Source organism: Ursus maritimus, unplaced genomic scaffold (assembly GCF_017311325.1).
Source record: "Ursus maritimus isolate PB19 unplaced genomic scaffold, ASM1731132v1 scaffold_9, whole genome shotgun sequence".
Classification (NCBI taxonomy): Eukaryota; Metazoa; Chordata; class Mammalia; order Carnivora; family Ursidae; genus Ursus; species Ursus maritimus.
The window spans coordinates 55,528,469-55,547,992 of NW_024427107.1; the positions used below are offsets into that span (position 1 = coordinate 55,528,469).

Here is a 19,524-nt window from a genome sequence, read left to right on the forward strand (position 1 = left end):
TTCTATCTCAATGTAAGACTAATACAATGTGTTTGTTCCACACTTTATAATGAATTTACTTCGCGCTTATCTTGGTATAAGATACTTGTATCTTCCTGTGAGATGTATCCTTGTAAATAACACATATCTTATGAAATACACAGTTCTGACCTTTGTTGGCTACGTGATCGTAGCCAAGTTATTCAGCCTCTGTGTTAAGTACAGACAGTAAAAGTACCTACTTCTCAGAGGAGTCTTAGGAGGATTAAATAATTCATAAAAAGTGCTGTCAATAGTATCTGGCATGTTGCTACATGTTCAATAAATGTAACTTGATTTTTCACGTACTTCATGATTTTTAAAAAAATTTCTCAACAACCCACAATTTGCACAGAGAAGATATCTGACAAATAAATATTTGGTGAATTGAATGAATGACACAGGTTGGGTGAGTAAAATTATTTCCTTAATGTAGTTGAAAGTTTAGATATAGTGATTTTTCCCAAGTTTACACAGATGATTTGGGACAGTGTAAGCTTCTGATCTAGTTCTTCTGATTCATAAATCAGGGCTTTTCTTTGAGGTAAGTGTCACTGACCCCTGAATTGATTTTTAAAACCGTACTGGTGTCCTAAAAACATTCTGGCAAGTAGTACATACTTTATCTAATAACAATGAGTTAATGTGTTTTAAGTCCTTACTATATTAAGCACTGTGTATTTATTACCTCATTTACTCCTCATAGCACACTATGAAATGCATGCTCTTATTATCCACATTTTTATAAATAAAGAAACAGAATTACCAGGAGGTTAAATAACTTGATCAAAGGTATCAGTAACTTCTAAATCAGTATTCGAACTGCAATCTAAACCAGTTTAATGGGCTCCACTAAGAAACTTCCCTTAATCTAAACCAGAAAAGGTATCATACGATCTGAGAGGAATTTTGATTCTGCCTATTTAGGTCCTCTCTGTTTTCTTACAAGGAGAAAGAAGGAGAGAGAGAAGACAGGAAAACTCGTTAAGTTTTCAGCTGTTCCTACACACATCCAGCATAATAATTTTATTTCAAGTATTGTGGCATATGCATATTGAGATGTATTACTCATTTTTAGTCAAACAGAAAGACAATCTAACCATCTGAAATATCCATAATATGAATCCTTTATTAGTGCAGACCACATTAAAACCAACTTTTTATAATAAGGAATAACTGCATGATTATGGTAATAGAGAAACATTGAAAGAAAAGTCAGCTATGTACCAAAACATGATACATCTGAATGACAGGTCAAGCAGAAAAGATATGGAGTGAAAAGCCATGATTCATGGCTTGTTTAAAAAATAACAAAGAAATACGTACTTACAACCTTCAAAAATATATCTCAGAAAACATTCATTTATAATTTGAATGTGTTGTTATTTATGTTATTAACTGGGAGTAGAAGTGTTATTATTTAAAATATACTTTTTCCAAAATTCTCATTTGGCTTATGTTTAGACAAGGAATAAGTAGAAAATATTGCAGAAATCATACTTTAGCTATGCGTTTTCTTTACTGCACTTTCCTCATGATCTCTTTGCCTTTGTCTTTATGATTATGCTTTTCTACCAAAGCTGGTTTTCCCTTACCTTATTTGTATTCACTGCTGTGATGACCCAGACACACTGTGCATTGCTGTCATACTGGAATGGGAAGTTGGGAGACGTAAAGGTGCCACTTGGTCCTTGAAGATTAGAGCCACATGTCTTCACTAAAAGAGAAATTGCATTTTAAAAGTGAGCCTATACCGCACGCAAACTCTTAGCAATAAAGTATTTTGCAAACAAACTTTAAATTCAAAATTGCCAAATTATAACCACAGTGAAATGTGTATTAGAGCATTCTGTCACTTACCAAAGTGAGAGTATGTTTTATACCTTAAAGTTCACAAGCTCAATATTTTCAACATTAATTGAAAATTAGTTATGAATAACAGTATGAGGCATTATAAATTATCCTCCGACTGTAAATAGGTGAGTCTAATTAGACTGAGGTCTAGTTATGCAATACTGTGTTAACAAAAATCCACAAAGAGAAAGAAACAAAGCCATGGGTTAGGTAATCCAGATAGTAATTTCTTTATTTTTTAAATTTTATATATTTATATTTTTAACTAATTAATTAATTTGTCAGAGAGAGAGAGAGAATGCACACAAGCAGGGTTAGCAACCTAACCCTAGCAGGGTTAGGCTTCCCACTGAGCAAGGAGCTTGAGGTGGGACTCAATTCCAGGACCTTGGGATCCTAACCTGAGCCGAAGGCAGACACTTAACTGACTGAGCCACACAGGCTTCCCCAGATAGTATTTTCAAACCTCTTTATTAAGTATCCTAGGATGTGAGACTGAAACACCAATATGAAAACTACTTTTACTGTTTTTACAACTGTGAATTAGACCATTCAGACTACAAAAAGAGTTGCACTGAAGTAATTTTAATAAATTCCCGCAAAAGTTAAATATTGCAATGTTTCTTCAGTTTTTCCAATCCTTCTTCTACTTATGAAGAAGAGTGGCCACACTGCATCTATGTCTTCTCTTCCTTCTTGGTCACCAAGGTTTCTTGTTGGCATTAGTTTTGATTTGCATTTCTTTGCCCCATTCCATTAAAATCTTGCACATGTCAGTCATCCTTTTCTAACTCATCAATAACAATTTATTCCATTTTTAAATGATGTACATATATTTTCTTTTTTTTTGATGTACATATATTTTCAATGCACTCAAGACTTTATATAGTTATTGATGTAAGCAACAAAGGCAAAAGAAAAATTAAATTTCCTTACTATTTACAGCCCATTGACAAGTCCTAGAAACAGGCAGAATAACATTCCTCTAGGAACTCAGCTGCCTTGATGTTAATACTTTGCTAAGGGCAAAAGGCAATCTTAGCCCAACCCCCAGGATCCCGTGAGTGTATTCTGACATATAAAAATTCCTTTGGAAATTTCCTTTATCTCTACCCCTCAAGATACATGTTGTCAATCATCCCTCAAGCATATGACCTACTGATATACATCTGATGAGTCTCATGACTCAGGTTTTATTAGTAATAAATAACATATTCCCAACAATAGCTGGCCCTCTCAACGTCCTGGAAACCTGGCTTCCAAAATTCCTTAGAGACTTATGCTATTGTAACCCTCTCCCAGCTTGAAAGTATATAATGGGCCACTTCTCATGATCCCAGTGCAGCACTTTCTGCCCATGGGTCCTGTCCCTGTGCTTTAATAAAACCACCTTTTTGCACCAAAGACCAAGAATTTTTTCTTGGCCATCAGCTTCAAACACTAACATCTTTCCTACATCAGTTATTATCATCACTTTGAAAATCAATTTAGAGGTCCCAAAAGTTTGCTTGACTGGCCCAAGATCACTCAGCTAGTAAATAGCAGAGGCAGGATTAGAGCTCACATTCTTTCATCTCTTAACCGTCCCATCACTAAGTATGTGTCTCTCTAGGATGTTAAATATAGTTTTCTTTATATAGTTTTCTTTACTAGGTTTTTTTCCCCCATTAACTTATATTTTGGCATAAATCTACTTCAGACTACTTCAACTTGAGGGTTATATCTTGTGGTTAAGTCATTTAGTATTAAATGGTTACTTTTAATTTTCTCTTATTTGTGTCTGATTTTTATATTTTAAATAATAAAACTGTTATTTTGTAATAAGGATAAAATAATAAATGGTATTTTTCTTCCTGCAATGTTAGTTACCAATTTTTCTCTTTCCATTTACTACCTAACTTCCTGTAAATCTTCTCTGCTCACTACAGCGTTTTTTTTTTTTTCTCTTTCATTCACTCCTTTTTCCTTTTTTTTTTTTTTTTCCATTTCTATGGTATAAATAGTCCCACCTTGGTTTATTTTTAACATACCACAGGTTATCAAGGCCTGAAAAAATTTCCAAATATTTAATAATTGACTCTTTTTCCCAGCTTTATTGAGATATAAGTGATGTATAACATTGTGTAAGTTTAAGGTTTATAACATGATGATTTGATACATAGTAAAAGGATTACAATAAGGTTAGTCGCCTCCATCATTTCACAAAATTACTTTGTGTGTGTTGGGGGAGGGTTAACAATTCAGATCTACTCTCTTAGCAACTTTCAAGTATATGACACAATATTATTAACTATAGTCACTATACTATATATTATATCCACAAAGTTATTCATTGTATAACTGGACATGTGTTCCCTTTACCCACTGTTTCTCCCACTACCCGTGGTCCTGACTTTGGCAACTACAATTCTACACTGTTTCTATAACGTTGTCTTTTTTAGATTCCACGTACAAGTGAGATCATTGCTTTACAACATCTTATGAATCTTCTTTATGCACTGCATCTTCTCTCCCATTCACTTTTGAAAGTATTACAGCTGACTTCTCTCATTTGGGTACTGAATTGCGTTCTTAATGCCAGAAATGACCTCCTAATTGCTAAATCTAATAGTATCTCTTCATTTTTTCCACATACTTAATCTCTTAGTAGTAATGGAAAGTATTGATAATTATTATTATTATTATTATTATTATTATTATTATTATTATTACTTGTTCTATTATTATTATTATTATTATTATTATTATTATTATTATATTATTATTTTGCATTTGTATTTGAACCCTAGGTAGCAGGATTATAAATTGATTACATGGCCTATTTTATTTTGTTCAATGGTCTCTCTAAATAGTTAATTTAATTCAGTTCTATGACTACAATGGTCATTTCTGTGCTGATAGCTCTCAAATTTACAGTACCAATTTTTCTATCTCCTATTTCTAGAGTAATTGTCTCTCTGCCTGCTGGACATTCTATGAAACGTTTTAAAGGAGTGTTAATTAAACTTTTCTTAACTCATCCATCCACTTCCCTCCCATACAGACATAAGCACTCCTCAAGACCTATGTATTTCTCATCTGAAACATTCCATTTTTCTTCTTTTCTTCTCTTCCCAATACCCAGTACTTCATCACCATCTTTTCTTGAACTAGAAATAGCTACTTAACTCCTTCCCTATACTCATTTTTCTCTGTGTCCCATCCTCCTTAGTGCTACTATATTTATCTTTCTAAAAGACAGATTTGATTATTTTGCTTAACTTCATTAAAAAACTTGATCACTGATTCCTATAGAATAAATTACAAACTGTCTAATATAAAATTGTTTCTGTGAGGACCTAGATTTCTTTTCCAGTACATTTTATACAGTAGACACTCAACTTGTGCCAGAAAAGAATTCTTGTTCTTTGAATGTATCACATCCTTTATAATTTTCCACTTATTTCTATGATGTTTTCCAAGTCTAAAATGTTATTCCTTCTTACATCCCCCTGCAGAAATTCTATTCACTTAAACAAAGCCAAGCTGATGTGTCTCTTATTTTTCTAAGAAGTATTCCTAATTCCTCCACTCAGGGCTCTGTAATGGACTGTAGTCTTTACAGCACATTTATTTGAACAACACATGTATAAAGGTGGTTAAGTGCTAGTGATCTGATAGAAAGTACAGTTATAAACATTTTAAGAACTTCACAGCAATAAAAAATTTATAGCAATCAATGATTGGTTTGAAGTTAGTAGAATCAACTTTCTGATAGGACATACTGCTTCTTTGGGTGACACTACTTGGCAATTCTCTGGCATGCTTTGTTTTTTGAGATGTATACACACTTATAATCTTTTGTGGACAAGGCCTTGTTGTTTGTTAACTCCTGGTGCAGTAGTTTTCATAATGTAGGGATGTTTACTAAAGGAACAAATAACCAAGTTCTTTTTCACAGCTCTTACATGGAGTATCAAATAAGTGATCTCTACGAAGTGATGAAGAATCTTTGTAAATATGTGTTAGACTAGGAAATTGTCTTTTTTAAAAATAAAGAAAGAAAACACTCCTAAATAACAAGTAAAAATCACCCATAAATAAGCTGGATTTATAAATTGCTATGGGGGTTATAGATCAAGAAATTCTATGGAAGTAGATAACAGATCAGGGAAGGCTATTCTTAGGAAGTGACATAGAAAAATACTTGTTTTATTTCTAAGTTTTGTTTTCCTCCTCTAGTAATTTAGGAGCCTTTCTCCCTGGCTCTTGTAGAAGCCTTATAAAGAACAAATTCATTCTGATCAAATCAAGGTGAACGTGTATAAAATAACAAGGTGCCCATTTCTCCAGTAACACTTCATAAGACATTATCTTTTTTAAATTAACATGCGACCACTACTATTAGAGATGGTTGAAATGAAATGTTTTCAGGGACACTGAGGGGAAAAAAAAAATCATCCCATGTTGGCAAATGTAGAGGTCTGAATATAAAACAATTCACTGATGAAAAACTGACTTTGAGAAAATAAAATGGCTCAGGAAATTAGTTTCTAAGATAGAAGTTATACGAGATCTAGTTTGAACTATATTAACTTAAAATAAATATTCCCAAAGTTGTGAAAAATACTTCACACATTAAAATAAAATATTTCCAATGAAGGAATTAGTAATCTAGGGAGGGAAAAATGCCCAGAAAATGAAACAAGCTTGGGAATTAATTTTCAACTGACATCATAAAAGATTTGCTGTAACAAAATGGATGAAACATGGTGGAAATCTATTATCGAAGTGGACAAAGGAAAATAAGACAAGTGAGAAGAACACCACCAGAAGAGCATCTGTTCTCTTAATGGGCATAAAAAGGAATTGTGGAGTTTTCACACAGAAAATAGAACTCCATTAAATAAGTACAGATTTCTGGGTTGGGTGTCAGAATTGTAGTCTTTCTGCACAATATTTGGGATATGTTTTAAAGGACTCTGTTCAAGTACATTTTATCTTTCTCTTGCACTTTCCTTCTGGGAAGGAAACTCCTAATAGTTTAGAAAATCATGTACAGAGTTGGTTTTTATTATGAAGGGAATTCCTACGTGGAAGTTTACTTTGTAACAATCTAAACAAAAACATGTGGAATTTAAGTAGTGACCTGAAGTATGATTATAACACTTTTAATACACCAGAATTTCATTTTTTTAAATTTCACTTTGTATAATAAAGTATATAATATATCTACCTAAAAAAATGCTGATTTACCTAAACATCAAAAACCTGTTGTTAAGCTTCAGATAAACAGTTATAGAAACTAATCTCTGAATCAATCTCGATTATTGGATTACGGACTCTTGGTCATGAAATGCCTCTCTCCTGCCCCCTTATCCCTCCCACTCACCTCCCCATATCTGAAGGTGAATGATTAAACCTATTTAAATCAGTGTGTGGAACTATCAATAAGTAGTTCCATTTAATAATATTTAATTGGACATTCCAGTCCCTATGTCTTCATGAGAAGCTGATAAAGTGTCAGAAGTGTAGTAACAATTAGGACTAATCTTCAAATACATCTGAGCATCATCTGCATAAGAATGGCAAGTCTAATCCATGTCTTCACTGAAAGGAAGCATATAAATGTGGAATAATAATGAACTGAAAGCTGAAAATGGGAAAACAGAGGAGATGCCATGAAAAGGACAGAATGAAAATCAGCAAAAGGCAGACTGCACAGGATCAGATAAATCTGATTAAAACCCAGCAAATGCAATTCCTATTAAAAGTGAGAAATATAACGGACAGATTTTTCAAGTCAAAAATAAAATAAGGAAATTTTTTATTTTTCTTTTTCTAGTTCTTGGTTGTTCATAATTTAACCGAATCATGAAGGTCAAGTTTACATACAATCCTGCTTCTCCCTGCTGTTTGTTTCATTGAGTCACTCTAATGGTATTAGGATGAGAGGACATATGGCATTAAACCAGTAATAGAAATGACTGTATGAATTAATGACTCAGTTTGCTTTTTGAGAAAAATTACAGAAAATCCAATTTAATCTAGTGTTTCCAATAAGAAACAGATCAGTGAAGTGGTAGGATAGAATGAGATGAATTACTATGCACAGTATATCTAGAAACCATAGTGTTTTTAAGGCCATTCATAAGGGAAGGGTTGGTGAAAGAAAAAAAAAGATGGTGTGTAGTAAAGAAGACGGAGAAACTTTTAAGCAACTGGTTGGACAAAGGATTTAGCAGATAAGAATATGTATTATTCAGCTTCAAACTGTCCACCTTTGAGTAAACTGTCTCCATTCCTTCCCAAATTATCTAGAAGATTAACTGAGCAGGTTATCACTTTATATTTAAAAACTGGGTTTTTTTTGTTTGTTTGTTTGTTTAGAGGAAACTGGGAACAGTGTCTACTTGAATTTTATGTAAATTTGACATAATCCAGAAAATCAGAAAGCAGGAATTTAAAGCCAGAATTAACTATTAAAACATTAAGCTTCTATCCACTGGCCCAAGAAATTCACTGATATCTTTTAGAAGGCTTTGGACCTCCCAGAATTTAAAATCAGGGGTGAGACTATCTGAGGTACATGGGAAAAGGCAGGAAACATTAGGAGTCAATATGGAATTTTAAAATGCATCCTGCTCTAAGTTACTTACATAGCTTTTCATATGCGGTTTCCTTCATTTGAAATACTTTTTTTAGCTCGTAACCTGTTAGCTGAAATTCATTTTTCCAAAGCCTTACTTGTATTAGAGTATTCTTACTCTATTTTAATTATTTAAGTACTGAATTCCTTTATGTCCTTCATCTCCTAGTGACCCCCCCAAAAAAAAAAAATGACTTAGTGTATAAAACATAGTAAATGCTCAGTGAAGTTTTTTTATTCAAGAATAATTAAAGAAATTATAATTAAAGAAATATACCTAAATTTAAGAAATAAAAAAGACCAAAGTTTACAATTTAAGTGTTCTAATTAAAATGTGAGAAAAAGAGGCAATTCATCAAAGAAGCATCTCAGGATAATTTGGCCATCACTTGAAATTCTAGATAATTTTTCCTCCTAGTGAAAGGTCAAATGAATCTTTGATGATAATTTGTTATAATTTTTAATGGAGATATTTATTCAACACCAAACACTGACTTAGAATGTTCAATGAAAAATGAGTAATATGGGATCCTTCCTTTAAGAGATTTGAAGTCTCAAAGACACAAATAGGTCATATTAATAATGAGTTACGAGTGTTAAAGCAGGTGTTAATGGGAATACAAAAAGTGCACATTTTTGCAGCGTAGGTATTTAAAGAAGTCATCCTTGAGACTATGTCAAAGCTGAATGTTGAAAAGTTAGGACACATGAACTCCGAGTAGAAACCAGGATGGGCTTCTAAGCAGATGTACTGTCTAACACATTATATAAAAGAAAAATTAATTCCCAGAACATCTAAGATTGTTTGGAGCTGAGGAGATTCTTTAGGTAGAGCCAGAGAGGTATATAAACGTCTATTCAAGGAGCGCCATACATGATAGGCTAAGGAAGGTGTTCGATTTCAGGTGGTTTTTGTTTGTTTTTGGTTTTGGGTTTTTTGGGGGTTTTGTTTTGTTTTTTTGTCAAAACTAAGGGGATACTTTGGATGTATTGAAGGACACTTGACTTAACTGAGTCTGTAGTTAAGTTGATCAGCCAGATGTTGTATGCAGCATGGGATTTAAAAAACTAAAAACTAGAGGACTGGAGAAAAGAATGAAAAAGTCAAGTCATGTACTTTTTTCCCCCATATACTTATTTTTTAAAAAATATAATTCTATTTAGTTTTAAATGCAAGGGCATAGCGTATTGAGTCATTTATTTATTTACTCGGTCATTCACTAATTATTTAAAAAAAAAAATCGGATGCACTCAAAAGTATGAGAATTAGTGAACACACGGCTGTGGACCAGCCCTGCCTTCATACACCTCACATTCTGGGGAGAAAGACAGACATGACACAGCCCATTACAAGATTATATAATCATGAAAAAGGCTACAGAGGAAAAGTCCAAAGTTCCATAAAAGTACAGCCATCCGTCCTTTTATTGTGCTTTGCAGATATTACATTTTTTTACAAATGGACATTTCAGGGCAACCTTGCATCTAGCAAGTCTGTCAGTGTCATTTTTTTCCAAAAGCATTTGCTCATTTCACGTCTCCATCCTGAATTTTAGTAATTCTCATATTTCAAACTGTTTCATTATTATTATATTTGAATTGCTTTCGAATTGCTGCAATATCATAAAACTTTAACGAATGAGAAGCTGGTTCTGAAGATGAGCAAAGAAAGTGATTCTTGAGATGGAATCTACTCCTGATGAAGACTCTATAAAGATTGTTGAAATGACAACAAAGGATTTAGAATATTACATAAATCTCTTTGGTAAAGCAGGGCAGGGTTTGAGAGGACTGACTCCAACACTGAAAGTTCTATTGTGGGTAAAATGCTATCAAACAGCATCTCATGTTATAGAGAAATGTAGAAAAAAAGAATGAATCGAAGTAGCAAAATTCACTGTTTTTTTTTGGGGGGGGGTGTTTTTTTAAGAAATTGCTGCAGCCACCCCAACCTTCAGCAACCACCACCCATATCAGTCAGCAGCCATTAACATCAAGGCAAGACCTTCCACCAGCAAAATGACTACAACTCCCTGAAAGCTCACATGATGGACAGCATTTTTTAGCAATAAAGTCTTTTTTATTTGTTTTTTTCTAGACATACTGCTATTATATACTTAATAGACTACAGTATAGTAGAAACATAACTTTTATATGCACTAAGAAAGCAAAATACTCATTTGACTCACTTTATTGTGATATTTGCTTGATTTGTGGTGGTCTAGAACCAAACCCACAATATCTCCAACATATACCTGTGTGTATATATGTATGTATGTGTGTGTGTGTGTGTGTGTGTGTGTGTGTGTGTGTGTGTGTATGAGACACTATAATCTGAGGAGTCAAATCATAAAGCACTAGCCCTCAAAAAATTAGAGGCTATCAATACGACATAATTTAAGACATGGGAAAGAAGGACAACACATGTCAAAAATATGATTTTACAGTATTTTTTAAGAAAAAGAAAAAAAATGTGTATTTTTCAAGTGTATCCAACAACCAAATCAACTTTTAATATTTTTCTTTAAATTCTTTAAATATGCTTCATGAATTGTCAGAAACTACTGTGATTAGATTTTAGATCTTGGTGTTCCTGCTAAACAATTTTTTAAAGTATCTCAAAAGTTTGTTTTTAGGTAGGTGTATTATCTTCTCTCCAATTTTTAAATTTATACCAACAGGCTTAACATGTCCTTGGTGATATGAAGGCCACATAACAGACAACCATTTCCCTAAATAATGGGGTTTCATTAGAATCTCTGTCCTGCTTAACAATGAGCAGAACATGCCTCTCATGTGGCATCCAAGATCTTTATAAAGGGAAATATAGAAAAGTAAAAAAGACTGGAAGAACACATCTGAGAATTGGGTCAGTGAATCCTAGGACATGAAAAACACTGATATATAAGAGAGTTTATTTCTCTATGCAAAAGGACATTTTAAAATTATTATCATGATTTCAAGGAACAAAATACAAGATTCTACAGACTGTCAACCACCAAGATGACTTTTGAGTTTACACTACTCAAGGGTAGCATCATTATATAAATCTAAGACAATGTTATGAAAAAAAAATTTACTATTTAGGAAGTAGAAAAGTCTTGGCACAAAGTTTTAGAGCAAAACAGAACAAAAAAAAGTGGTTCAATATTATGTAAACATTGGATGGAAAAGGAAACTGTACCTATCCTTTATCTGCTGCAGTAAACTAGCTGGGTGAAAAAAAAAAAAAACATCTTCAGGCCCATAAACAGGGTAAAAATGTTTCATAAGTGGAACTCCAGAATGTAATTTCTACATCCTGATATGGTGACAGGTAAATTAGCTAAATTAAATCTCTCTTTAAATTAATAAATATATGAAAACCCCATATTTATTTAATATTGAGGACTGGAAACTTAATTGCATAATCAGATGTGATTTGCTCAAAAGCACAGTTGACCCACCTGGTAATTGGGCTGGTAGTGGGAAATAAAAAATGGGGGTATGAGGCCATCTGGCAAGCATATGCCCAGGATAAAGGAAGAAACCTCTACTCAAAATGTTCAGACAACTCTGAATGCAGGCCAAGTTTTCCAGTTCTAATTTTTCAGAAGCTGGGAATCTGGAGATTTATGGGAAATATTCAATATTTCAAATGTTGGAAAAAAATTTAACATACAGCAATCCATTACAGCCAAAAATATAAGCTATTTCTGAACAACAAACCTCTGATTTGCAATGTTTAATCCACATATTCGCTTTGACGTAAAATTAATACAAGTAGATTAGGATTTCAATGAAACAAGAGAGTTTAAAAACATAACTGTAAACATTTATACGTAATTTTATATCAGTTACAGAATTGCAACAAATTATTTTACTGCTTCCAATTTACAAGTTTTTTAAAAAATGGCTTTCAAAATGAGAAACTTTTATCAATTCACTCTGTTCTCCTCTTCAATGTCATTTTTTTTAAGAAATAAAAATCTTTATTTTGGAATCTTAGATTCACAGAAAAGATGTAGAGATCATGCACAGAGTTCCCATGTACCCTCCACCCAGTTCCACCTAATGTAAACATCTTACATAACCATGCTGTATCTGTCAAAACTAAAAATGTATCACTGGTACATCCCTCTTCACTAAACTTCAGACTTTATTTGAATTTCATTAGGTTTTTCGTTTGCTTTGCTTTGTTTTGTTTTTAGACTAACATCTTCTTCTCTATTCCGGGATCTAATCCAAGATAACACATCGCATATGTCTCTTTAGTCTACTCCTTTAAAGTCATTTTAAATTAATATTTTGCCAGTCACCCACATATTTGGGGGGAGGCTTAGTGCTTAGTATGGAAAGTCTATACTCCAGTGTATTACCAACCCTAAAGCAAACATGAGGATGAGTTTCAGAGCTGGCAAAACTCGAGGCCAGAAATGGAACAGGGTGAAGTGGATAAGTAATAACTTATCATACCCCAGGAGCCCTTGGTTGAACCTGGCCACATCACAGTACAAGCATCTTTCTAGCCAAAATTCTTGAAGGATTCCTTTCCAAGGGTATAGTTAGAAATAAGCAAAATTGCTACAGGATGGTTTAACCTGGACACGAGAAAATAATTCAGTGTTCCAGAAGTCAATAAGTAGAAAAACTACAATGAGCTGTTCAAGATGTCATTTCAAGATGTCATGGAATCTCCTTACCAGATCTTTTTAAATAATGTAGAAACTTTATTCTCTGAGCTAAACACAATGGTTGCAGGATGTGAAAGCATTCCTTTCAGCTTTGTGAATCACTAGTCTATTAGTATCAATCTATGTGAGTGATAAAAAGTAGTGGTCCATTTCTTTTTTTTTTTTTTTGGTGCCTCTCAGGAAGCTAAAAGCACTAGATATTAACACTATCTTGTGTTTATGCATAATTCCCAATTGCCAGCTTAGGGCAGGGCTTTGCAGTCTTTGCACTTTTGACATTTTGGACTAGATATTATTTGTTTTGTTGTTAGGGGCTGTCCTGTGCATTACAAAATGTTTAGCAGCATCTCTGTCTCTGTCTACCCGATGCCATTAGCAACCTCCCACCAAAGTTACGACAATCAAAAACTATCCCCAAACATTGCCAAATGTTCCCCAGCATGACAAAATTCTGCCTCCCTCCCACTGCGAGTCACTGACTTGCTGCAGTATCTTTCGTTCTACTTAATATCTTTGATTTTTGCTCATTCTTTTGCTTCTCTTTATTCCGTACCAAGAGGTTTTGGTGAAAGGTATTGTGGAAATAAGGCATAAACTTCAGCTTCCATTACAGTGGGAAGTTATATTAAAAGTTGGTTAATAGAGTGTTTTGACACTCAAGAAGTAACAAAAATCGTATTAACAGAAACTATATTACAAGTCCTTCTTTCCAGGTCCTTCCCCTATCATTTATCTAATCCCCATTCATACTTTAAAATTTAAATGGGCACTCCTCTGGGACATTTTCCCCCGGTAACCACAACCCCAGTCCACTCTGAGTCGGGTGCTGCTCTCCTTTGTTCCCATACTCTTTATAAGTTAATTTATTACAAATATTATTTTACTGTGTTCTGCTGTCATTCTTTTGCCTCGCTATACTGTGAACCCCTTCAGGACAATTACCACATATTATTACTAATTGGTCTCTGATTGGTCCTGCAGGTAGTCAATTAGTGTTTATTGAATGAATGACACCCTTAGAAAATGGAGTCTTGATTGTGACACCAAACTAGGGGATGTGGTATATGGTACTGGAGATGATGAAAAGCCTAGACTCATGAAAAAAATGGAGGTATAATATATCTGGAGCTAGCCGTATATGTATGTTTTTAACACTGACTCCAAGGAACTAATGTCAATCATAAAATGGGATATAATGAAATATTAAAGGAAATGCTCTAAGTCCTGCCACTGGCAAAATTGTCAAGCACTTGAAAATGTATGTTTCCTGCTTGTTAGGACTTCTGACTTCATGTTGTCTTGTTGGGTATGAGATTCAAACCCTCTCTGAGTCCAGATTCTAAGCCCTTAAAAAACTGTATAAAAAATTACCATGTAACCATAATTAAAAACAAGGCTGATTTTGTTGCTGATTTTTTTTAATTGTGTTGCTTTCTTCTCAATAGATTTCATAGTCCCCATACCTATCTAGTTGTAGAGATCATGTCAAGAAATGTACTGGCATTCTCAATGTTCCTTCTCCATGTAATATTATGAAGGAACAAATTTCTTACTTGTAAGCACACTGATAATATAAATTTCACTATCTACTCAACATTCTAGTTAGAAAGAGTCACATTATGTCTGGCCTGGTAAGTTACCCTAGGGAAAAAAAAAAGTCAGTGATGAATTCTTCTAGCTAGAGAGGACATTCATAGGTGAATAGTTTGTAGTATTGAAATAGGTGCTCTCTGGGTGTTATACGCAACTAATGAATCATCGAACTTTACATCAAAAACCAGGGATGTACTGTATGGTGACCAACATAATATAATAAAAAAAATATTTAAAAAAAAAAAAGAAATAGGTGCTCTTAGAGATTTTTTTAAAATCCTACTTTAAAGAAAAAACATCTATCAAATCCTAAGCTGTATATGCCTAACAATCAAAAAAATAAACATTCCATATATTCAAATGTCAGGGTTCTCTTTCCTTTTTTCTTCTGATATTGATTCAGAATAAATATTAAAAGTACAAACTTTCAGTTATATGATAAGTTCTGAAGATCTAATGTACAGTATGGTGACTCATTAAAATAATTCAGTTCTGTACGGTTCAAAGTTGCAAAGAGTAGCTCTTAAGCACTCTCACCACACACCACACACACACACACACACACACACACACACACACGAGTTAACTATGGGAAATGATGGATGTGTTAATTATCTTGATCTTGGTAATCATTCTACAATGTATATGCATATCAAACCATCACACTGTACACTTTAAGTATATACACTTATGTCTGTCAATTATTCCTTAACAAAGTTGGAAAAAACGGGGGAAAAAAGACATCAACACAAACAAAAAAGGAATTAACTGCAAACAAATCTTTGATATACTTATTATAGAAATTTAGCTCTGAGACCAAATTGCTTAGTAAAAACATTTGAGTTTGACAATACACGTGCAAATGTGTAAACTTTATTTAACCTTTTTATGCCCTAGCAAAATATATAAAATGTCTTTTGCTTTAAATTGGGGAGTTGCTGTAGCACTGGCTATAACCACACAGAAATTCTTTTTCTAGTTCTTTTCTCACCCTCTCTTCCTAAAAGAGAAGAAGCAGACTTTTAAAGTTTAAGGCTGGATCAGTTGTTAGGTTGATACGCCCCTGTTACCTTGTGTTGCAGAAACTGACTTTCAAGCAATTCCTATCCTGGGACATGTGAACTCTTCAATGTCAGTATTTTTTTTTTCATTTTTTTTTATTTTAATGTTTTTTTATTTTATTATGTTAGTCACCATACAGTACAACCCTGGTTTCTGATGTAAAGTTCCATGATTCATTAGTTGCGTATAACACCCAGTGCACCATGCAATGTCAGTATTAATCTGTGGTGCTGATCCCTATAGATGACAGCAAACACCAGTAACAATAACCTTATAGAGAAGGTTCACTACACGCCGGGCACTGTATGGGGAGCTTTATCTATTTTATAACATTTAATCATTGAGAACAAAACAAAACACAATACCCATGAGTTACGTATTACTTTTGAGAGCTATAGCTCAGACAGTGGAGACAGATGGCATAGGTTCAAATCCTGACTCTACTGTTTACTGTCAATTTGCCTACACTGAGTCCCTGAATTTCTCTATGCTTTTATTTGTAAGAAAGAAATGATACTATAGTATCTCATAGTTTTGTTGAAGGGACCAAAAGAATTGATATACTTAAAGCCTGTACAGCATATAGTAAACTCTCTGTATTAGTTGTTATTATTATTTAAATTTTATAGAATATAACTTAGAGAATTTAAATGACTCACCCAACTTTATTTGAACTCACAGAAAATGCCAAAATCTGTTTTTATCTAGTATGCCACAAATATTTGTTACATTTTTGCCAATTTTGTTTTATCTTTGAGGTAATATTAAAATAGGATATTGCTGAAAAAAATTCCAATTAGCTACCATAGCTCTTTACTTGCATACATGAATATATTTTAATATAAATACTATTATAGCATTACTTATGCACATTTATAGTATGTCAAATATTTTTTCATGTTTGAATACATGAAAATATTTATTAATATATACACTGTTTGTACCAATACTTACACACACTTTGTAATCTTCTGATTCTTGAAGACTAAAGCTTTATAAATATGTAATGCATAATTCTTTCCACATTTTCTGCAGGTTATTGTTATGATATGTATAGCACATTAAATAAAATTTTAAAGATGATGTGGCCTTCAAAGGATAAACAGTTGTTTACCTAATAAACTGTTTGGTGAAAGTCTTTGTGTAGAAAAATAGCCTGCATGATCCAAGAACTCAGGATTGTCATGAATTTCCCACAGCATGTAGACAATCACCCAAAAGAAGACAGTAATACAATCACATTTATTTAGTCCATAAATCAATTCAAATAGTTAGTGTTCTACCTGGTAATGAAATCCTGCTAGTCAGTGAAAACTGTGTACATAATGCACTCCTGGGTGGGAAGCTGTGTGACATTTTCACTTCTCTACTAAGCCACAGTAAATTATTTCAGCAGCTGGTATTTTTCCCCATGTGCATATATAACCACCGAACTGGGAAACGCGTGCACGCACATGCACGCACGTGTGCGTGTGCATGCGCACGCACATACCATGAACATAAACTGAAATCAAACCAAATCAGACTAAAACTCATACTATAAATACTGTTAAGAAATTGACTTCAGCGTCTATTCCCTAGAAATGTATCAGTGAATTTACCATTTCCTGAAGATTAGCACAAACAATGCCCATATGGGTTAGAGAAATAATTTGAGTTTACAAATGTTTTTGTAACAATTTTTGGGATTACAGCCATACACAGAGCCAGGGAAGAATGTCACAGAGGTGCCTGTTATCCTTGAGTTTCCTTTAGGATCATTCTCTGGGAACATAAATTTCTGAACATTCCTTAAGCATGGGTCTTCTAACTCTATGACCTCAAACCAAAGTAGGTAAGGATTGACTGGAACCATATGATACAGACTGAAAAGCCAAAGGGAGGGCATGAAACCACATCTTAGACTATGTTACCTAGAAACTATGCCTGAAACAAGGGCTCCTTTGGGAGAGGTGTAATTGGTCATATGATCTCAGGGAGTAGAAATGAGGAACAGGTGGGAGTGAAGCAGTCTTGGAATGCAGGAAAGACAACACAAGGTTGTGTTATCCCACTAGCTACTGCCAGGGATCACCGGTATTAAACCCTATAGAAACTTCTGGTGAAACCTGTCAAATGCTTCTCAGAATAGCAGAGGAAACTGCAGGAAAAAAAAAAAAAAAAAAACAAAGGCAGAAACTTTTACTTATTTGATCCTATCTCCTTATAGTTCAAGAGTTGACTCATAAAGCATTATTAGCTCCTCTATCATTTCTGGTTCACAGACTTTCTGTCCCAGGTGTCAGGCCACAGGGGAGGGAGTGAGATGCAGAAGGAGAGGCCCAGGGACCTGCACCAAAACTAACTGGTGACCAGAGCAGAAACCTGAATAAGACATGACGATTTACAGAGAGTGCAAGAGGTTTGGAGCACACTGCCTTCCTCATTAAAATCCTACTATTAAGACAACCAATTAACAAAAATTAATTCCACTGAATATTTTTAGAAAGTTAAATCATTTAGGAAATGAATTGTTTTAAAACTGAAAGTGAATCTCTAGTTTGCAATATTGTATTCACTAATGGGAAAAGGGAAGGTTAAATGCACTCTGGGTTTCTCTCCAAAACTTTCCCCTCACTGCCCCTACATTTTTCACATTTTCCTTCTAATTCTTATAATTGAAATGCCAGGAAAATCCCCTGCTCTATTTCTGTCCCAAATAATAGTTTTAGAGAGCAATGAGATACCATCATTACCCTGATGATATTCAGCTGTGCCATTCATTTCCTCTGGACTCAGATGGCGCTGAGCCTCTAAGCTCCCTTCAGCAGCCAAGTCCGGAGGAGAGATGAGCTGGCATACTTCCAAATCATTAAAGACAGAGCGATCTGGCTGGCATGCTTGAGAAACACCAAGGGATTTGAAAAGAGGAAGTTTGGGCTTCTCAAATGAGGTGACTCACACAGACCTGCCTGGTGTCAGTCTATTTCTAGATCTCAATCTGCTCAAGCATTTCCAGGCAGCACCTATGGAAATGAGTGCCTTTTGTCTTCCTGCATTTAACTTGAACCTTGAAAACCTTATTAAATTATTCAATGTTTGCCTGGGAAATCTTCAAGCTGACTTTTGAGCAGGTGATCAGCACTTATGTATTGGTTTATGATGGTCCTGTGAAACAGAAAACTTGGAATTCCTCAAAAGAAGAAAGAAAAATGTATATATAAAGTATTAATTTTAAATATAAAGTCTCTATCAACTGCTTTTTAAAAAAGTAATTTTAAACTAGAATATACAAATGAGATGAGACTCTTACTGGCTCTACCCTCCTTTCCCACCACCAGACAGTATTGTAAGAGGATTATTTAAAGACACGTCTTCAGAACAAAAATCCCTGTAATTGGCCTTGAGTGTTCCCCCATGTAAAACTTCTATCTTCTGATATGCCCTGCCAAGCCACCAGATCATCATTGCCAAGGAAACAGAGAAGAAAGTTGCCTTCAGAATGTATTTATAAGTGAGTAATACATATGAAATGAGTATAGTTTAAAAAAACACACAAGAAAGCGCTTGTCAGTGTTTAAATGCACAATTTTTACAGTGTCATAGAAGTATACTATAGTCAGTTTTGTCACTAATGGTTTATTTCCCATTAAAATTCATGGAAGAAATAAAACATCAATGACATTCTTCCCATCAAAATGCATCAAGTGACAACAG

At 34.0% G+C, this 19,524-nt stretch overlaps 1 protein-coding gene across 3 annotated transcripts in view; it reads right to left on the reverse strand.

Annotated features, from left to right (window-relative positions):
• Positions 1-19,524, reverse strand: part of CSMD3 (CUB and Sushi multiple domains 3) — a 1,145,609-nt gene that overhangs the window by 572,447 nt on the left and 553,638 nt on the right. For all 3 annotated transcript variants that reach the window (XM_040625739.1, XM_040625738.1, XM_008689272.2), the window contains one exon: positions 1,614-1,735. In XM_040625739.1, coding sequence (XP_040481673.1) covers positions 1,614-1,735 — 122 coding nt within the window. The remainder of the gene's footprint in view (positions 1-1,613; positions 1,736-19,524) is intronic.